Source organism: Numida meleagris, chromosome 3 (assembly GCF_002078875.1).
Source record: "Numida meleagris isolate 19003 breed g44 Domestic line chromosome 3, NumMel1.0, whole genome shotgun sequence".
In the NCBI taxonomy this organism is placed as follows: domain Eukaryota; kingdom Metazoa; phylum Chordata; class Aves; order Galliformes; family Numididae; genus Numida; species Numida meleagris.
In genome coordinates, this window is record NC_034411.1 from 68,682,989 (window position 1) to 68,705,577 (window position 22,589).

General features: G+C 39.9%; 1 protein-coding gene across 3 annotated transcripts in view; it reads left to right on the forward strand.

Annotated features, from left to right (window-relative positions):
• The window catches only part of PREP (prolyl endopeptidase), a 103,487-nt gene that overhangs the window by 48,731 nt on the left and 32,167 nt on the right, over positions 1-22,589 (forward strand). For all 3 annotated transcript variants that reach the window (XR_002436681.1, XM_021390980.1, XM_021390981.1), the window contains exons 8-10: positions 2,374-2,565; positions 13,097-13,294; positions 15,188-15,291. Coding sequence is in view for 2 of the 3 variants with exons in the window: in XM_021390980.1 (XP_021246655.1) it covers positions 2,374-2,565; positions 13,097-13,294; positions 15,188-15,291 (494 nt within the window). In the remaining variant the exon portion in view is untranslated. The remainder of the gene's footprint in view (positions 1-2,373; positions 2,566-13,096; positions 13,295-15,187; positions 15,292-22,589) is intronic.

Consider the following 22,589-nt stretch of genomic DNA (forward strand, 5'->3'; position numbering starts at 1 on the left):
CATAGCAGGATTTTTCTTCAGCATGAAATCTCTTGAGAAAAATGAAACTTTGGGCCTCAGTGAAAAATCAAGTTTTCATGTGCAATATGTTCACTCAAATACCAAGGTGACAAGATTATCTGGAAAGTTTATATTACAATAGTGTAAAAAGTAAAATTTAATTGACTAATACCTCACTTTGTGTGAAGAGACAGGGCAGTTTTCCTTAAACTAAATTGGCAATTAAGTGAGTGATATGAGCTTTATGAACATACTAGACCTGACTGTACTCTTACTGTATTTAATGAGTTTAAAATGCCATCTCACTGCTTCCTCAGTTACTTTTTTTAAACGTACAACAATTATAGCTCAGCTATGGTCTAATTCTATTATTCTGACCAACTATTAACATTGTTGTGCTGATTTATGGAAGGAAATATTGTGTTATGGACTTTCACGAACACACTTATGCGCAGTTTGTTTCTACATAAAAACAGGATCCCAATCTTTAGTTTTAAGAATGAGGTAGAGAATGGACAATTGTTAATTACAAACAGAAAAGTTTGTTTCTCTCATCAGTGAGAACTCTTATTTATTGCACGGCTAGTGTACTGTGCCTCTAGTAGTATGCTTGGTTGATAGGTTGAGTTGCAAATATAACGAGCATATTGCGTATGTCATCTGTTCTTGCTGTTTTTTCTTTCCACTGGCCTCTAAACCTATTGCAAAAAAGATGTGATCAAGTAGCAGATTATTTCCATCCCAACTCCAGGTTTAGTCAATATTAAGACTGTGGTAGGCAGTGAATAAATTGAGGCAGTTCATGGTCAAGATTGCTGTACTACTATTATTGGATGTGATGTTCTAGAAGGTTCATAGGGAATATACAATATCATTCTTGATAAACATTTTAGTTAACATTTTAGCTAACTATGTGTAGTCCTTCTGGTGGTGGTGATGGGCTTCTGTAGAATAACATCCAGGAATGTTGTCTCTGAATTGACAGGGAAATGGTTTATATTAAGATGTATTGTACTCATTCAAATAGCATCATTTCTGTGGTAAACTATTTGTGTTCAGGGAAGACGGAAAACTTTACTCTTCGGGAAAAGATGAAATCTTTAGCAGAAAGAAAACAAAGGACTTCTGTAGTTAAACACTAATTTTAAAAAAATTAATATATATATAACAAGTGAAATAGAGCTTGAAAGCTTATGACAAAACTCTTTGGCTCAGCTGCAACTCTCAGTTCCAACAAATCTGTAAAAGTGGGAGCTGATGAGCTCTGTTGCCCAGACTTTTGTACACTTGGTGTTGTTGACTCTGGGGTGGGGAGTGTCTGGGTATTGAATAGCTTTCCAGCGGCCCCTTAGGAAAGCGAATAGGCTTGTTAATGGGTTTGGTCTTGTTCAAAATCTACATCAGTGACCTGGATAAATGGGTAGAATGCACCCTCAGCAACTTTGCTGATGATATGAAGCTGAGAGGAATGTCTAACACACCAGAAGACTGTGTTGCCATTTGGTGAGATCTGGACAGGCTAGAGAGTTGTGCATAGAGGAACCATGTAAGGTTCAACAAGAGAAAGTCTTGCACCTAGGGTGGTCTTCCCCTTCTACTCTGCCCTGGTGTGGCCATGTCAGGAGTACAGTGTCTAGTTCTGGGTTCCCCAGTTCAAGAAAAACAGCTCTAGAGAGAGTCCAGCAGAGGGCAAGAAAGGTAAGGTGGTGAGGGGCATGGAGCATCTCCCTTGTGAGGAAAAGCTGAAAGACCTGAAACTGTTCAGTCAGGAGACGAGAAGGCTGAGGGGGCATTTTATCAACACTTATACGTATCTAAAGGAATGGTATCAAGTAGATGGGTCCCACCTCTTTACAGTGATGCCTAGCAACAGAACAAGGGGCAGTGGGCACAAACTGCAACACAAGAAGTTCCATATGAACATGAGGAAAAACTTGACTTTGAGGGTGAAGAGTACTGGAGCAGGCTGCCCAGAGAGATTGTGAAGTCATCTCCTCTGGAGATACTAAGAACCTGTCTGGATGCTTTCTTGTGCAACGTAGGGAACCTACTTTATCAGGTAGAACTAGATGATCTTCAGAGGTCCCTTCCAACTCCTACAGTTCTGTGATTCTCTGGTATTTCTGGCAGTGTTCTTCACTATTTTAGTTAGAAATTCCTCAACATGTCCATGATCTGGCATTTTTCCACTGCGACCTATTAAGCTGGTTAATTATTCATGTATATTAAGCCCCTCCCGTAGTGTTTCCCCTTTTGATTGCTGATGTTACTGGAGAAAGAACTTACAGTAATTGTGAAGAAGCCCTTGCTCTTGAGTGTAAGGATGCTTTATTTCAGAAGTGAGGAATTCACTTTATATGTTTGATCTTGCAGGTATTCTTCAATGGGTGAAGCTGATAGATAACTTTGAGGCTGAGTATGAGTATGTCACCAACGAAGGAACAGTATTCACTTTCAAGACAAACCGTCATTCTCCAAATTACCGATTAATCAACATTGACTTCAGTGACCCAGAGGAATCCAAATGGAAAGTTCTCATCCCTGAACATGAAAGAGATGTTTTAGGTAAGAGTTTATGTCATGTAAAAGTCTGCCTATTCTGTTTTTCTAAACTAATACAGCCATTAGTCAGTTGGATGATCTTGTACAAGCCTTACTGTTTTATTGTGTTCAAACTTTGTTTAGGATTTGATGTGTTTGCTTGCAATTAAGTTTTGCCTAATACTTGAGAGGTCCAGATTCCAGCTCTCTCGCTCTCTCGCTCTCTCGCTCGCTCTAGCATCCTGTGTGGCCGTAGGGGAGTCACTTCATCTGTCCTTGTTTTATTTCCGTTTTTGTAGGAAATAAGGGGAAGATATTTTCCTGCTTTGTGTTAATGTAGTAAATGCTTATTAGGCAGTTAGAAATTACAGCAAGTGAGGCGTTGTAAGCAGAAAGAAGGAAAAGAGCAAGCACAGAAGTAGCATAGCATACTATGAACAGACCTGGTCAGAGATAGGGATAAGTGGAGTAGACAGGACTAGAAAAAATCCTTAAGACAGTCAAAGCGCATGGAATTCTCGGAGTGTAAAAGTGATTTAAAAACATAAATGTTTGGTTTTTAAAGATATATTGTGATAAATTTTCTGAACTAAGGTTCAATATTGGGATGTTTTTAAGTCCCATTTTAGGGAAAATTGTATTAAAACATTGTACTTAAATTTGTTTCAGATAATAAAGAAAAACCTCCCTTGAGCTATTTTTTGACAGATGCTTTGTGCACATTCATGTAGTCTGGTCTCCAGACTGTGCAAGATCTAATTATGATTTATCCAACTAGCATAATTACAGCTATACAAAAAGATTCAACTTCTTATTTTAATCCTTCTTTATAGAGATTCACTCATTCACTGTCTGCTACTTTTCCAGTGAGGAACTGTTTCTTAGAATGTGTAAAATTCTCTGTATGTGTGATGGACACGTATGTATGCTACCATATATACTTCTGTCTCTTCCTACTAAGACAAATCTAATTGGCTGCTATTTTGAATTCCGATTAAGATCTCGCTTTCCAAGACCTCTAAGAAATCTCAATTTCTACACTGTGTCCTGCATGATTTCTGCTGCAACCTAGACAGGCTACATCATCTATATGGCATAAATGGTGAATAAAGTGTTTATAACATAGTATTTGATAGGTTCTTCAGTTGACCAGAAGCTGTCTGGGCACTCCTTGTCCCATCCTTGTCCAATGTAACAGATTTGTGAGGGAAAATGAGGCACCTATAGAGCACGTCCAGAACTGCAGTGATGTTGCAAACAGCTGGAGTTTTTGAGTTTTGCAAGATTTGTGGTAAACACAGAAGTAGTGAGCAGGACTTAGCGAGACACAAATCTTTTTCTCAAGATTGTGAACTCCTTGAATTGTGAACAATCTGGATTTTAAATGAATTACGTTTCAAGTTCTAGACAGTGAATAAATGATGCATGCAAGTGAAAAACTGCTTCCAGGTTTGATTTCTGATGGCAAGCAAATTTGCTGACTGTCTGTGACTCCATGTGTAGGTTACGAGGAACAGTAATTTATAAAAAGGGACCAAAGTGAAGAATTGACTTGCTATCTGTAAGTGTTGAAATAGAATGGGACAGAAGTATGTGATTGGCATAAAATACATTTAACAGATGCGGATTTCCCTGCAATGTGATCTGGGCAGCCTAGAAGCATTGAGCAGTGGCTTTATAGGCACTAGCTAGCTATTCTTCCTAGGAAATTTAAGGCCACATCTGTTCTTCACTGTACCATGTCACTTAGCTCAACTCCATTTTGTTTTCTGTTTAAAGGAAAGTCATGCTGAGTTCATGTTTGTGCACGTATTAAAAAACAGCATAATGCATGCAACGTTCCTCTAATGGATTATATGCGGCAGTCTTGACTATATAAACATAACAAATGCTGCAGTTAGAGAATCAAAAGCCCAGATAAATGCTGGGGGCATTGGCCTTTAGACTATAAACACAATGGGCATTCAGCTCTTACATGCTTGAAGGCAAACATAATCTGTCATATGAAACTATCTATCACAGTGATTTTCAAGAGTCTTTTGTATATTATCAGGCTTCTGCTGTGTTTGAATGTGGAGCAAGAGAAGGCAATCATATGCTTGCTTTTTCACTAGCTTTTTAGGGTGGTGCCTAATGATATTGCATTAAATGAGCAAATGAAAGCATCTCCATAAGAAGGTCAGTTATAAGTAGATCTTAGAGTTAGTACTGCGGTTAAACAAACTTGAATTGTTCAGTTGCTTTTCTGTGGTAGATGGTTGCTAGTTAGTATTACATGCTCAGCGCCAAGCTAAGGGAGTTTTACCATTTTCAGGAGGTTGTAGCCCTGAATAAATTAGCACACTTGAAGATAGCAGGCAAACCAGTCTCTGTCATTTTGTTTTAATCATTGCGAGATTTGGTTTGGAAAGACATAATTATAGCAGAAGGCAGTTAATAATTCATTGCCTTGTGAAAGCCTTGCAGTCTAGGGAATTTGATTTTGTGTGATCCAGAGATGACAATGTAATGAAATGCCTTCAGCAAAAGCTAGGACAGCAGTGATTCAAAGGGTAAATGAGTGTTGCTGCTTGTCCACTTCAACGTATGTGAGCGAGATAGTTTACCCAGATATAATCAGCTGTATTAGAATTTCCTTATAAATATTAGAGTCAGTGATCCTCCGGGCCACAAGTGTCTCTTTGTACTTTCACTGGACGTATAAATACTTGACTCAAAACTCTCTTATTCTGACACAATCTGTTTTTGTTTCTCTATGTTAACTTGAGTTCTGTTTCAGAAAGCCTTCACTGTGCCCATATAGATTTTATTTATGATTAGTAAATTTAGTATTAGTAAAAATAAAACTCTACCAGTGTGCATTAATGGTAAAAAGAGAAATTACACAAAGTGTCATAATACATTCTTAAGGAACGTGCTAATATGATTTAACCAAGAAACAAATATTCGTGCCTACAAGACAATATGAATGTCATTTGTTTTCACCAGATATACTTTTTATTTAATTGTCTTTGACCTTTTTTTACTTTCAGAACTGTTTAGAAATAAGCTAATTTGGGAAATACAGGGGAAAAGCAAATATTTTCCCACATTGAAGCTGATCACACACCTCATCGTACAACGGGGACTTCATGGAGACTTGAATTTGGATCTCTTCTCTCTGAGTTGAGAGGAAGAAAGAAACGATGGCTATTTTTAAATGAAATTTAAGGAAGAGCCTAAGGACATCTTGGTGTGCAATGAAACTCATTTCCCCCCACTTTAGAATTTGTTTATAAAGTGTTACACTTGATTTTTCAGGGAATCTGAAATTTAACCCTAGGAGAGGTTCATGTCTGATGTTGAGCTTGTGGTTTAAATGACTGCATAGCTGCAAATGGGTGTGCTGAATTCATTCAAAAGCAGCTGTAGAACCGTAACCACTGTGATCATTAGAAATGCTTGGACTGTGGTCTTCAGACATAAGACAAACTTGTGTTCTTATATCTCTCAGAAAGTTATTAAACTATCTCATTGCCCCAAAAGTGCTCAGTCCCTATGGAGCAGGGCGGCTTAAAAATGGCAGTTGCATCCTGCCCTCTAGTTGGGACAGTGAAAAGAAAAATAAAATAGATCTCATGAGTAAGGAGGGCTAAGAAGTAAGCAGTATTCCTGAATGTCATAGATCGGGTAAGTGACCTTAAACAATAGAATCATATCCTAGAATGACAGAATGGCTTGGGTTGGAAGGGACCTTAAAGGTCATCTAGTTCCAATCCCCATGCCTCGAATCTCAGCCATTTGATAAGCAGGGGCAAAGCTAGCAATGTTTCCTGCAAACATCTGCACACCTAAACGCAGTGCGTGTAAAATGCTTGCCTTCCTTCAGCTAGCTTGTGCTAGAGAAAGGCAGTAATTTCTCATACCTCTAACTTTCTAAATCAGAAATGCTTAAGAATCTGCAGTGATAATGAACAAACATCCAGAATCATCAAATGTATTTGGATATGGTTATCTTTTGGTAGTGTACTGAAACCAGGGGAGAAAGTATGAACTGAGACCACAAAATTACTAATCCTGAATGGCAGGGAATGTGTATGAATGTGAACAGTCCTTCATGTTGATCTCAGCTGTCAGGAAACTTGTGCATTGCTTTACCCTGTGTTGTCTTTCAAAATACCCCTACTCCACACTGGAGAGTTTTGTGTTCAAAGTAAAGCAAATGAAGGCTTGCATGGATGCTGTGAGGAACAGCTGTATGAACTTCTGTCTGTTACCCCAAGGAGGTACCCTGTGGGGTCGACTGGCACACCAGCATGAAAGAGAGGAGAAAGTTGGCTGCAATGCAAAGGACCAGATTGATAAGTTCCTACTGCGAGATGTTGTGTGGCTTAGCTGCCATGTTTCTTAGCAACTAAGAGCTAAGATCTGGCCAAGCTACATGCAGTCTCTTGATCAGGGATCTAGAGGATGTGTTCCAGATGCATGTCCCTGACATAAGTTTTATTCTGCTTCCTAGGGTAGGGCTTTGGTGTATCTGTTTAACTCAGTTTACCGTGGAGAAGCTGTATCAATCACAGATGACTGAAGCCTATTGTTTATTTAAGGAAGCATTGTTCGTGATGTTTGCAGCTTCAGAAGAGCTTGTTTCTCCCCCTGCTCTCTCATTTGTGTGTCTCATACTGGGAGAATGTGGAGTATAAAATCCTTGTTATGCTGAAGTTGGCTGGAGCTTTGCCCTTAACTTATTCGTGGCAGTCTGTCACTGATGGTGTCTCAGAGGAAAGACAGATGCTGTGAGGACTTGTTTGCCTTCACATGTTTAAAGATGATTCATGGTTTATTCTGCAAGTTGCTAGTGCTGTCCTTTCAAATCTACCTGCAGCTATCCTTTAGTGGTAGTTATGTGTCATTTTGCTTGAGACCAGCATGCATATCTGTTAATCTGCAGAGGCACTGAATGTTACGATTGCCATCTGTGATGACCAAAGAATCCAGAAATGACCCGAATCCATGTCCTAACTAAAGTTTTCACAGCCCATGAAAGCATATTCTTATTTATTGAGTGGATGCATGAGCATATTGTATAGGAAATAACTTGGCAGTTTTTTCTTATGACTACATGGTTCTAGCCTGGCATCAGCATTTCAGCCTGCATCTGTCAAAGCATGTTTGTACACCTGGACACTTGGCATGCTGTAGCTACGGCTGCAGAGATGAAAGGTCAGAACTGGCGTATGAGATTAAAGCTAGTGGGACAGATATTTTGATAGAATGGCCTGGGTTGAAAAGGACCTCAAAGATCATCGAGTCTCAACCCCCCTGCCAAGTGCAGGGTCGCCAACCACTAGACCAGGCTGGCTAGAGCCACATCTAGTGTGGCCTTTAATTCCTCTAGGGATGGGGCATCTACAGCCTCCTTGGGCAACCTGTTCCAGTGCCTCACCACCCTCTGAGTGAAAAACTTCCTCCTAATATCTAACCTAAATCTCCCCTGTCTTAGTTTTAAACCATTCCCCCTTGTCCTATCACTATCCACCCATGGAATCACTCATATCCCCTCCTGTTCTTATGCTCCCTTCAAGTATTGGAAGGCCACAATGAGGTCTCCCTGGAGCCTTCTCTTCTCCAAACTAAACAAGCCCAGTTCCCTCAGCCTTACTTCATAGGAGAGGTGCTCCAGCCCTCTGATCATCTTGGTGGCCCTTCTCTGGAGCTCCATGTCTTTCTTGTACTGGGGACCCCAGGCCTGGACGCAGTACTCCAGATGGGGCCTCACAAGAGCTGAGTAGAGGGGCACAATCACCTCCCTCTCCCTGCTGGCCGCTCCTCTTTTAATGCAGCCCAGAACATAGCTGGCCTTCCGGGCTGCCAGCACACACTGCTGGTCATGCCCAGCTTCTCATCCACCAAACAAGGAGGTGGAGGATCTAGGAGGATCTGCTCCATGATCTTTTCAGGCACAGAGATGAGGCTGACTGGCCTGTAGTTCCTTGGGTCTTCCTTTCTACCTTTCTTAAAAATGGGAGTAATGTTTCTCTTTCTCCAGTCACCGGGGACTTCACTGGACAGCCATGATTTTTCAAATGTGATGGAGAGCAGCTCGGCAACCACATCAGCCATCTCTCTCAGAACCCTGGGATGGGTATCATCTGGCCCCATGGACTTACAGACATTCAGCTGCATGAGGAGGTCTTGGACTTGTTCCATGGTTACAGTGGGACAGAATGCACTCCCTGCACCCTCACCAACACTCCCTTACAACCTCGTAAGGTTCAGGATCCTGGCAGACATGGGGAGCCTGACGACCAGCGAAGACTGAGGCAAAGCACTCGTTGAGTACCTCAGCTTTTTCTATATCTGAAGAAGCTGTCTCTCCATTACCTTTTGTCAGATGGGGAGCACTCTCCTTGGCCTGTCTCCTCCTGTCTATGTACCTGTAGAGCCCCTTCTTGTTAACTTTCACATCTGTCACAAAGTTCAGCTCCTGAAACTTGGCTTTCCTAATCCTGTCTCTACACACGCAGACAACAGTCCTGTATTCATCCAAGGCTACGCAACCCTGCTTCCGCTTCCTGTACCTTTCCCTCTTTTCCCTCAGTTTAAGCTGCAGGCCCTTGATCAGCCATGTCAGTCACCTGCCCCCTGCTCAACTTTTTCTGCTGGGCGTGGAGAGCCATTGCATTCTCAGAAGGGTGTCCTTAAAGAGTTGCCAGCTCTGTTCTGTACCCATGCCCTTAAGGACTTTTTCCCAGGGGATCCTATCCAGCAATTCCTTGAGCAGCCAGAATTTTGCTCTCCTGAAGCTCAGGGTCCTGACTCTGCTTTTTGCCAGGCCTGCATTCTTCAAGATCACAAACTCCACCAGGGCATGGTCACTACAACCCAGGCTGCCTCCAATCTTAACCTCTCTAATGCTCTCCTCCGCATTGGCGAGCACCAGGTCCAGTAAGGCTTCACTTCGGGTCCATCTGTCTAATACCTAGACCAGGAAGTTATCCTCAACAGACTCCAAGAATCTCCTGGATTGTCTGCCAACCTCCTTGCCGCTATCCCAGCAGATATCCAGGTGATTGAAATCCCCCGTCAGGACAAGAGCCTGAGAGCGGGACACTTTCTGCAGCTGAAGCAAGAAGGCCTCGTCAACAGGCTCCCCCTGATCAGGTGGCCTGTAGCAGACCGCAACCACTAGATGCCCTTTACTCAACTGATCCTTGATTTTAACCCACAAGCTCTCAACCTGATCGTGGCTGTTTGTCAGACACAGCTCTTCGCAATCTACCCACTTCCTAACATAGAAGGCAACTCCCCCAGCCCTCCTACCCTGTCTATCCCTTCTGAAAAGCCTGTAGCCCTCAATCAGAGTATTCCAAACATGTGGAGATTTTTTGAGTGAAGATTCTATGTTTTTTTCCTAAAACTATTTCAAAAGATCTTAATAGCAACTTTGTGAGACTGAAACTAGTGTCATGCCTTTGAAAACTGCCAACATAAAATAACTTAAGGAAAGCATCACTGTGTGAAGTTCAACCTTTCAGAAATTCATCATTTCTACTAATGAGAGATGATTGAGCTCTACTTTCTAAGCATTGATAAGAAGTATCATTTCTCTAACCCAGATTTAGCAATTGAAGAATTTTGTGTAATCTGATGTAGTCATCAGGATGGATGTTTTCATTTTGAGAGAGAAGTGGAAGGTACCAAGGATACTCCTTCACACCTGCTTTTAGCACTGACCAATGCTTCTGTCCATCTCTGATGCCTAAGCCAAGGGATCAGGTTGGAAAAGGCAACCTTCTACAAGTTTATTGTTTAGTACATGAATCTGTAGAGAAGCTGAACATGGCAGTCAAAATAGCTAGATCCTACAGATGTTTATTGCTGCCAGTTGTCTGTAAAGAGAGTGTACAGCAGTGGTGTCAGCCCAAACTTTTAGACATGTGAGGCTTGTACACACACGAGGCTTGTACACACACAGTCTTAAAAGCTTTAAGGAAGTGCAGAGCCATGTAGAACGCTTTCCGCAAAGCATGTGCAAAACCAGAGGCTGACTGCTGTTGCAACAAACTCATGTTGCTGTGAACTGCTGTTCTCAGTGCTGAGCATGGGAGTAACAGAGGCTGAGCTTGCAGTTAAAAATAGCTCTTGTTAATAATTTAGCATTGTTTGCTTGTTGTATATATAAATGTTGGGTCTTAGTCTTTTTTTTTCTTCTGCTCTTTCAAGCTTGCTTCAGTTGTTTGTTCTGTTTTGATTTGCACATTTTTATGTAGCTTCCATTACTGTAAGTTTTAGAGGCAGTTATCAATGCACCAAAATAGTTATTACAAGGATATGCCACCGAAATCTCATAGACAATTTTAAAAACATTTCCCATTGTCTTCTCATGTGTTATCTTCACATTGCTGAAAGTATTTTATTTGAAAATGAACCAGTTGAAGATAAGGTTAATAGTGCTTCTTCCTAGGCAAGTTCTTTAGTAGCAGGAAGCCAGAAGCCTTGTGCCTGGGCAAATTAATCTTTTTTTATTATTATTTTTAAGAAAAGAGTAATATCTAATGTAGTTTGACTTTTAATGAAAACATCCACTAAATTGCAATGCTTTGTTAAATGATTAGTGAGGAATTAAGGAATTAAGACTGATCACAATTTGATTTTTAAAATAAAGATTGCCCGAAGAATATCCTTGCTGAAGCAGAGCTACATGTATAATACATTAGCGGTTGATCTGAGAGTATCTGAGTCCATTTTGTGAAACTTTGCCAGGGAATTTCAACAGTAAATGGAGATGTTTTAGTCATAGATGTTACTGAGAGTACTGTCAGAGTTCACAGGAGCTCATTGTTACAGAAGGACGTTACAACATTCAGATTTTTTTTATTAATAAGCCATTTAAAGATGTAAATGTTGACAGATTCATGCAATGACAATGTAATAAATACTTTAAGTGACTGCGTGTTTTCCTTGTGTGTGGCTAGGAATGATTCTATATTTCGAAACATGTTTTTATATATAATAAAGCCATGAAGCATGTTTTGTTCTCCAGTCTTGCTTAAGAGATTTAAGTCACTCCAGAGGTAAAATTACATGACCATTACATTTATAAACAGTGTTATATTGTATGTTAGTATACTATTTCAGACCATGGTTTTGTGGCGGAACTTTTGGTCTGTGTTGTATTCTGGGACTTCTGTTCAAAAATTCCCAGATTCAGGCTAGAAGCTTGTGAGGGAGTTGAAAAGTCTTGAAGAAAAGGGGAAAAAAAAGAAGAAAAATAAGAAAAAGCAATTTCAGTGGTGGTCTTTGGGAAGAGAGCGGAGTAGTAAAGCTTTAATTTGTTGTTTATATAACAAATTCGTATGGCGAAGTTCTTCCAGGTCAAGCTGAAAGAAGGGTGGTCTATAGACCTGTTAGGTTCTGATGGTCTTCAAGCTCTTGGGCATCATGACAGAAATCCATACAAAAGCAGACACTGTTAAATTCCGTAAGCTGTGCAGAGTAATGAGTTTTGACCTACAGCTTGTTATCCTCAATGGAAGGAGCTCATGATATGTCATTGAACTTCTGTTCTGGTTCCTGAATGCTCAATTATGCTTTTATAAGACAGTGTTCAGTACAACTTTATGAATTCAAGTAATTTGTTTTTACAGGGCTTTGAGGAAGGAGAAAGAGCTGTTAAAATGTGAATAATATAATATAGAATAAGATGGAAATTAAGTCAGCATTGTCTTTCTTCTGTTTTGTCTTTTGCTCCTGTCCTAGCATTTTAAATTCCTCACTTGCTGCTTTGACATTGGCAGTATGCCCCAGTCATTCCAACCTGATTTTTCTTGTTCATTTGAGTCCATACTTTTTGGGTTTACTCCAGTAGATAAGACAAGGCATTGTGTAATGCCGGTACCCTAACCATGATTTTTATTTCCAGCCTGATTTATCAGGGGAAAAGCGGCATATACGTGGTTGGAAGAGGACAAGAACCACAACCTCACTAGTGCTACCAACAAAGCTAAATAATAATGTCTGTAATTCCTTTATGCCCCTTTGAGTACCTCACGGTGTTCAGAAGAGCTCTTATGCTGAATAGAGCTTGCTTAGAAGAATAGTCTCCTGAATATTGAGACAATAAGAACAGGATGGCTGCTGCCCTTAAGATTCTATGCTTACTGTGCAACACAGGATAATACATCTCTTTGTTATTATTGGTTAGCTTGAGTCCAATTATAATCATTATTGCCATTAATACTTAAGGAAATGCATGAAAATTAAAACAAGGTCTCAGTGGAATTTTTATTTAGCGTTGAAATCTGTGATAGTTAAGAGCAATGTTGATCCATGAGCACCCAAAATGAAGAAGAATCTTAGTCAAATGGTTCTCTATACCTGTGTCTGCCTAAATAAGCTCAAAGAGGCATGGTTAGCTCAGATCCAAATAATGTCATCATTTACGTTTGGGTTCACTTTTTTGTTTCAGAATTCAGGTGATGTATAAAACTTTAATAGTACGGTGCAAGTATTTATGCTAAAGAATTTCAGTCGGTTTGTATCTGATGTTTGTTTTTTTTTCCCTGCTCTTCAGAATGGGTTGCTTGTGTGAGGTCCAACTTCCTCGTTTTATGCTATCTGCATGATGTGAAGAATATCCTGCAACTTCATGATCTAGCTACTGGTGCACATCTCAAGACTTTCCCATTAGAGGTTGGGAGTATTGTGGGATATAGTGGTCAGAAGAAGGATAGTGAAATATTCTATCAATTTACTTCATTTTTATCTCCAGGTAAGGTGTTTGTTTTTTTTTTCCACTACGTATTGTTCTTTTTCCTGAGGACTTGCATTCTGTTGTTTAATAGGTACTAAATACATCTACAGTGCAGATAAAATTGTGTTCCCCTCCCTGGAGGAGGGGCTGTGTACTTCAGAATCTGCCAGTGGGGAAGTCCTTGTTGCCTACGTAATGAGCCTGTTTGAGAGATCTACATTCAGGAAGTACAAAAGACTGGCTTGTACTAGAGATGACTATGGTTTTGGATATTAACTGCAAAGCCACTACCAAAATACCATCCATGACTGCTTGTTTCATCATGCAGTTTCCTAATATGCGGTTATTCTGCCAGCTCTGAGAAGCTGTATATATGTAAAACAACTGCTTTGCCTGTGACCACCTTGTGTGATTTCCTCTATGCTTTCACATTTTCAGTGCTGCTTTAATGCTTGTTTGTGTTTTCACCTGCATTAGGCTTGCTAATCACTTTGTGAGAAGTACAGCGAAGGAAAAACTTCCCAGCAGATTAGAGTATTCCTCCTTTTATTCCTCCTATTAATTCACCATTGTGGAAAAAAGCGTTATCAGTTTTTAAGCATCAGTTTTCATTTGTGTTCCTTTGCCAATCTGTACCTTTGATTTTCCACAGTCTATAAAAATGATTTAATGAGGCAATTAACTTGTATCAGATGTATCCTCATTATTTCATTTTTCAGTATAATTTTTATAGCCATAACCTCTGTAATACTTTCAGGAAACCAGAAGCAATTATCTGAAAGATACGCAATATAGCAGTATTTCAATCAAGTGTTGTCCACCCTGGTTAATTTTATTACAGTGAAAATTTCTGTGGAAGTTTTGTTGCCTTAAAGTTTCAGTGTTCTTTACTTTAATGCATGTTTAAAAGTTCTGGAGAGAATAGTTGGTTCTAGAGGCTAGAAAAGCAGAATAATTAACAGTGAGGGTAGTTCTGTACATCGTGTATATCTGTGCTATATGCATGAGCTGTAGGATTTTCTAAAATGTTAACGAGAGTGCAAACAGTGATAGTCTCAGGCGTTTTACTGAAGATCTTAGACTGTGTGGTCCCTGTTCAAGTGTTACCAGGATTGAATGACAGAACTGGTGATTTACAGTCTATATGCAAAATTCTTCTTGGCCAGTAACACCTCTGCATAGTGTCTGGATTGCTGAGGCTCTGCAATCCTACCTCTGTTACAACCTGAAAAAAAAAAAGAAGAACCTTAAAGCCTAGGCATTTTATACTGCTCAAAGGCAGAGATTTTTCTCATGCAAAATCACTTGGAAAACACAGATGTGTCTCAAGCAAGTGAAGCTACCTTCAAACCTTCAGGATCAGGACGTAAAATAAATGGTAGGAGGCTAAATTCTGTTCAGTCGCATCGGTAATCTCTGCTACTCTGCCACAGTCTCAAGTGGGTGCCCAGCTCTTTCTGTTATCCAGTGTTCTATTTGAATTGTAATGTCAAAATATTTTATTGTAAGGAGAAAAATGACTTGAATAAAATTCTTGGAATAGTTGTTCTTGGTCTGGTATCTCTGGGGGAGATGTTTTAAAGTGGACTTCATTCTTCTTCCAATTTTATCAGTCTCCATAAATGCTATGTTACTTCATGAAAACAAATGGTTTTCTTTTTTTCCAGTTTGTTTAATCCACTTTTAATACTAACTTTGGGCAGCAAGAACTATTGTCTTTACAGAAAACCTTTGCACCTCTCTTAGATTAAATGTATTTTTTAACGAGTATTAAGTAAAAGAGTTATGAGGAGCTTTTTTTTTCACCCTGCTGAATTATCCATATCGTTCATTACTCCATCACAATGCCTAACTACCATCCATTCAACAGTGCCCCTTACTTGAAGCTGACAAAGTTGCACTCTGTTATAGGTATTATATATCACTGTGATCTGACTAAAGAGGAACTGGAGCCAAGAGTTTTCCGAGAGGTGACTGTGAAAGGATTTGATCCTTCAGTTTACCAGACAATTCAGGTAATAAATGCAACTCCTTCCATCTTGTTGTAAATACTGAGGCGAGAGTTTAACAAAGTTGTGCTTGGCTAAAGGTGAGTGATTTCTTTAGCTGCTGAGCCCTGCAGGGCTCTTTATAGGCACCTGCTGTGAGCTCATAACAAATACTGTGGCTAAAAAAGATTATATGAAATATAATACACATTTGAAGTAGCCAGTGATCTTGCCACTAAACACAGCTTTGGTAAGTGCCGATAACGTCTTGTGCCCTGGTCTGGACTCTAAGAAAACAGATATCTAGAAATAACTTGTACAGATTTGTTGAAGTAATTAGGGGTGTCATTACATTCTAACACATAGCATGTTTAATCCCTGCAATTTATAGAAGAAAGTTTGGAGAGCGGTTTAGTTACTTTACACATAGGATTTTGCAACTGTAGAGTAAGAGCAAAGTAGAGGATTGTTGTTTCTATAGCCAGAGGTAAAAAAGAACCAGTGCCTGAAAGTGGAACTTAAATAAACTTAGTGTGGAAAAAAAACAGGAAACTACCTAGGAGATACTGTAGTTAAGCGTGACACCATTCCTTGGAGTCTTGGAAAGGAGGTGGTATCTTCCTTAATCTCTTATTTTAATTTTGCCCCTGGTACATATACAGGACAGATTCTGTAAAAGTAGACAGTACTGTGCGTGCATGTTGTAAGTAACTCATCTGTTTGTCCAGGCATCTGCAGACAGAAATAAGAGTTCTGCAGATGACAATTTGCTGAAAATGTTCTCACAGTGAGCTGAGAAAGAGAAGAGCATTTTCTTTAGGGAAGAACTTGGTACAATTATAATGCTGACATCAAACTTGAGGATAATAATGGAACGCAAATACCCATCTAATTAAAAAGAGTTTTGAAGGGGTTGCCATAAATTAGAAATAATGCATTTTCCTAGTAAATCACATTTTGTGGAATAAATGCCTGGAAAAACAAAATCTTGTTTTATATTTAAATCAATTACATGCTAAATTAGGGTAAAGTTAGAGTAGTAATGTACATCGTTTCAAAAAGGAAGTATGCTCTGCTGTTCCCTGTAGAAACCTCTACTCTCTGAATCTCTGGCAGAGTGGAAGTCAGTATTACTGTTCTGGTTTTATCCTTACTCCTGCTCAGTCCCATTTCTAGGTAAATGTGACCTGGGCAGTTGCAATAGGATCGTAAAAAAAAAAAAAAAAAAAAAAAAAAAAAAAAAAAAGTGTTCATAAAGAACACTCTTGGATCACCACTCATTCAGCTTTGCCTTTTATCAGCAAATTAGTCCAGTGTGGTAACACCTTGGAAATTAGTTCCCCAGTCACGGGAGTTCATGGTTCACCATGAATTACATTGTTCAGATTCTTGGGGAACTCTCAGATGGGCTGTGAAGGCAGCTGCTTGTCACAGCCGTGACTGGGACTACTTGGTCACCTTCGTAGTCACCTGGCTTGACAGTGCTGCATGCTTTTGCACAAACCCAGTCCTCATTCCCCATTTGTGGAATCCCATGTGGACCTTTAATGTTTCTGCTAAATCCGACTTGGATGAGAGAGAGAGAGTGGCTCATCAAAGCAATCTATAAATGGCTGTCAACCTTGCATACCCATTTCAAAACTCAGGCAGTGGTTCAGGGAATTGTGAAAGAAACTCAAAATTAAGAATGCAAGAAAAATACTGAGGTTAGATAAAGGTTGCTGATTACAGAATAAGAAGCAGCAGAATTGTGGAGTTCATTCCATAACTTTAATTTCTATCAGAATTACTAAAGTAGTAAAGAAAAATGTTGTTGGCTCTGTTCTGGTATATGCCCTTAGTGAAAAGCAGGTCTCCTGCAAAGGTTCTTTCTTTATTCTTGTATACCTGAAGGAATCTCTCTTCCTAGTTTTGTCTGCATAGCATATATGAAACTTTAATGAGCTGTTGTTTTTTTAGCAATCTTTGAATATAACTGTGTTAAGAAGACTTGAACTGAAACTGTAAGATGTCATGAGTGTGAAATCTGAATTATGGCAACTGGAAAATGCCACAGTGCCTGTTTTTTCGCTCTTGTGGATCCTCTGTAAAGCTTCATTCACGGAGTCCCTGCAGTGCGTTTATAGACCAGTAACAAAGTTTACTTTCTGTATATAAATTTTCATAGCATCATAGAATGGTTTGAGTTGGAAGGGACCTTTAAGATCATCTAGTTCTACCCCCCCACTATAGGCAGGGATACCCCCCCTCTAGACCAGGTTGCTCAAAGCCCCATGTAGCCTGGCCTTGAATGCTTCCAGGGAGGGGGCATCCACAACCTCACTGGGCAACCTGTTCCAGTGTCTCACCACCCTCACAGTAAAGAATTTCTTCCTAATATTTAGTCTAAATCTACCCTTTTCCAGTTTAAAATCATTTCCCTTTGTCTTAACACTACATGCCCTTCTAAAAAGTCCCTCCCCAGCTTTCCTGTAGGCCCCTTTCAGGTACTGGAAGGCCACTATCAGGTCTCCCTGGAGCCTTCTCCAGGCTGAAAAGCTGCAGCTCTCTCAGCCTGTCCTCATAGTAGAGGTGCTCCAGCCCTCTGATCATCTTCGTGGCCCTCCTCGGGACCCGCCCCAACAGCTCCAAATTTATGGTAGAACAGCTTCTTTGTAATACCTGAAGTTGTGTTCTTGCCCTTTGGCAGCCCACGTAAGAGATAATTAGGCACCTCATTCCCTTCACACCAAAAGGAGATCTGTTTCAAAAGAGCTGATATTTACACCAGGGTATGGGCATGCCTTTACAGGTTGTTGGCTCTATATGACATGCCAGAAGTACGTAGTCCAGCTTACCTTGAAAGACACCATGACCTTCATGAAAAATCAGGTTGTGTAAAGTGCTTGCCACACATCAAAATTTTATCCTGGCTACATTTGTTAAATGTTGTACTGTGTAGTGTTAATAACTTTTTTCTGCCGAATGCTTCCTGAGATTTCTTTGCATCGCTGAATGCTTTCATCCACCACAATGACAGACTTCTTCAGGAAGTAGCCAAAATCCATGGGTGGGTTTTACAGGAACTTAGCTTATGCCAAGAGCCATTCATGTTTATTGCATAGATAACTCAACTGCTGCTTTAAATAAAAAGCTTGGGTTTTATCTTTACAAACTAAGTGCTTATGTGCCTCTCCATATTAATGCCTCACTGTGACACTTAATCATGGGTAAACAGTCTTCTGTCCTGGCTCAGAAGTCACCTACTTTTAGGCTGATAGGCAGTCAAATGTTGCTTGTCTCTTCTTGCCGTTCTTTGGATACCTTTCAGGACTATACTTAACATACATAGGTCTCTCCAAAAGCAATGCCTCCTGTTTATTTCCATGGAAACTACAATAGGTACAGCACAATAACACTATTTGATAAGAGTGCATTTTCAACTACAAAACACTATTTTTCAACATAGACATCACCTTTAGCTTTTTGTTTTTGCCAGCGATGAACAAGAGTATGCATGCCACACTTATAGAAATCTGCACCAACAGAGGTGACCCACTGTCGCCACTGCTGAAATGCACCACCTGTCACCTCACTGTGCTGACATCCACTGTTTGGTCTCCACAAACTTTCAGCAAGCGTTGATGAATGTCAGTTGGTGCATTGTTTTACGTGTGTAGCAATTTGGTCACACGTTTTTGCTTTGTACACACTTGCATGTCAAATACCGTTTTGTCAGACAGCCCCTCTGCTGCCATCTGTCACACAGCATTGGCAGGAAGGATCATCCTCTACTGCCATACCACCAATGTGTGCTTCTGATGTCATGAGCCAGCATAGCAAAATAGGAGGCATTACTTTCAGAGCAGCCCTCATAGTTTGATGTGAACCAAACGTATACGCTGCTATTGACAGATGCAGTTTGAATTAGCTCTTGCAAGAGAACTGTGAAATTCATAGCACAACTTAATTTGTTCTGAAAGCAGTTGCTGTTTAGATACTGTTGCAAAGAAGGACAAGTCTTTAAAAGGGTATTTGTTTTCTTGGGGCTGTGATTGTCTCTTTTGCAGAAATTGTTTTTACAGGTGAAGTTTTTACATAGGATGTTTGTTCTGTTGTTCTGCCTTTTAGCCCCATCTGCACTCCTTTGCAGCACTGATTTCAAGTTATGAGTCATTCATAAGGGAAAATTAGCCTCCAAACGTTCTAATTCCTAGTGGAACTTCGCAATGTACAGTTTGGCACAGTTATTAATCTCTGTTTCAGGAAAATAAAACACAAAAGATGAGTCAGACTGGAGATTGATTGACAGAGCTGTGGGAGAGATTTGTGCACAGCACCTGCCCACGCTACTCCTGGATCTTGCTGTTGCTGTTCATGTCAGTTCACGAGCATTAAATGCTCTCATTAAAATGAAGAGTAAAGAGGGCAGCGAAGGAAAGCAGTGTCCTGTGAAAGATGTAGTAAGCTCGATCTGCTTAGCAATACAAGAGCTGATGTTATCACTTTTTTTCATAAAGAGATAGAGGCAATAAGAAGACTGTCTCTCGTCTAATAGGTACAGAGAGGTCACTGGGTTTTGGCGAGCTACTGAATTTTGATTCAGTAGCTGGGTCAGCTGTGTTTCTTATACCAGAGAAGAAAAATGCATGCTTTTTACACCGAATCTGTGCACAAATGAAGAATTCTTCCTGTTTCTGAGAACTGATTGATTTTTGAGGAGCTGGACTTCCTTGTTTTTAACAGCATATAGAGTTTGGCTCTTGTCTTGATCTCATAGGATGAGAGAATAGAATTAATATTTCATGAAACAAGTTGCTTATTGTTGCTTGTTTCAATTTTATTCATTTTTATTTCCTTGTGGTTTCATATTGCAGTGGGGAAGAAAACTAAGAAATGTTTTGAGGGAGGAGGGAATGTGAGGAAGTGCATGGGTTTTAGTGCTTGCCACAGTGTAGAGGACCACCTACCCTCTTCCAAGGGGAAAATAAACTCTGGACTGTTTCACTTTTCATCAGAACTCCCAAGAAGAGGCTGAAATCTTTAGCTTAGAGCTCTACTGGTGCTTTGGTAATGGCTGTGGTTTTGGCACCTAGACAACAGTCTTGCTCCGGAGGGCATCAACAAAATCACAGTGACAACTGTGGCAGCATTGGCAGTATGCCTGTGTGAATTTAACTTCTTACACCCTTGGCATGTGATTGCTACGAACACCGCTTTAATCTGCCATTACCTCTTCTAATTGCAGATCAGTGAGGAAACAACAGCTGAAAATACGGTCTTTTAATTTTAAGGCTCTGTATCTCTTTAAAGCCAGAAGTTAGTATATTAAAAAATGATTTATATTGCAACCATATTGCACTCTGTTTTAAGGTGAAAATTTGTGCTTATGAAGGACGTTATGTCTAGAAGAGTGACAAATGAAGGATTTCCCATAATGACCTTAAATGATCTTGAACTTTTGAATCCTTCTGCCTAAGCAGAGGAGTAGCAGTTTACTCTGTATCCAGTATACTTAAGCATCATCATCCAATGCACTTCAGATAATTCACACCAGTAGTTCTGGCAGACCGTGATATTCCCTAAGTCTGGAGGTAAATAAAGTTCCAAGTGAGAGGGATGAGGTAATAGAATTTGAACTGGATTGGCAAAGAAATCAATGCAGTTTCCTGTTTTAAGACCTAGATGTCCAAAGTTGCTGTCTCCCCTTCTTACGTACTACAGAGGATTGCTGTACGGTTTAGGATGGTGGGAGCTTTTGTTCAGCAGAATGCAGAACAATGGAAATGTTGTTTGGGGTGGAGGAGTACAGAACTGCTCTTTGGAAGGATTAACACAATGCCAGACTACACAGTGTGGATAGATAATATTAAAATACCAGTCTCTCTCTTTTTTGGATCATCATACAGGCTTTGTGATTCACTATTCCCAAGCTTTCTAATATGAGATTTTGTTTATTTTTCTGCTGTTGTGCAGGGAATTGAAGAATTTCTTAAAATGCTAGTTTGCAGAACCTTCATATTAAATCATAGTAGCTTAACTAAAATGTGTTGTGAAATATTCTTATGCCTTACTCAGTAGAACTTTTGTTTGAACTTGTAATGGTTTGTTTTTCACTTTTCTTTGAATAGAGCTGTTAGTTGGGATGCTTGATCCCAAGCTGCATTACATGCTCCATTTCTTTCTCAGAATTTCTTAAAACACGAGATAGAATAAAATAGATTAAAATAGAGCTGTAATCGTTGAACCTAGTGTAGAGAATCCCTTTTTACCTACAGGAGCTTGATACAACTGTAAAGGAGTTTAAATGATTATTTTACAGCCTTCCATGTCTTAAGTTATTGCATCGTTAGCAGTGAATAAAAACAGTATAGATTTCTACAGTAAACAACTAAATACATTTTACCATCAAGAAAAAAAGATGAAAAATGTTATTCACTCAAACGCCTTAAATGAACTTCAGTTTAAATCCTCAGGAATCCCAGTAGGTAGATTCTTTACTGATATAGAGGGATTTAAATGAGAGTGCTGTTGTTGTAAAATGCTTATTATTTCTCCTCTTTTAAACAAACTGCTGAAGATTTTTCCCTTTATCTTCAGCTTTCATATTTATTCCTGTGATAGTTCTTACATCCAGGAATTAACCATGGACACATGACTATTTTAATTAACTCCCTTACAAAATAAATAAGAATTCTCTTTAATGATTCTCAGTGGGAATATTCTCACAGCTTTTATTTTCCCTTTTGTATAAGCATATTTGTGTTATTTCTCAAAGGTAGTGAGGAGTATTAACTCCATTTTACAGGAACAAAAACATTCAGAATGAGATTTGTCCACAGTTACATGCTGATGTGCTAGGGATGTTTTCGGATACAGGTCGCTCTTCTTTTTTCTGATCCCAGGAGTTGACTCTTCAGATGACCTTGGACTTTCGGAGAGCAGACTTTGAATTGTTCAGGAGGCTGGTAGGAAGGGTCCCTTGGGATTTGGTCCTGGAGGGTAAAGGGGTCCAGGAAGGCTGGTTGCTCCTCAAGAAGGAAGTCCTGAAGGCACAGGAACAGGCTGTCCCCCTGAGCCGCAAGATGAGCCGGCAGAGAAGGAGACCGGCGTGGATGAACAGGGAGCTTTTCTTGAGGCTCCAGGAGAAAAAGAGAATCTACCTCCTGTGGAAGACAGGACAGGTAACTCAGGGAGAGTACAAAGAGGTTGCCAGGATGTGCAGGGAGAAAATTAGAAAGGCAAAGGCCCAGCTCGAATTAAGCTTGGCTGCTGGGATTAAATAGAACAAGAAACTCTTTTACAAATATATTAACAGTAAGAGGAGGACCAAGGAGAATCTCCAT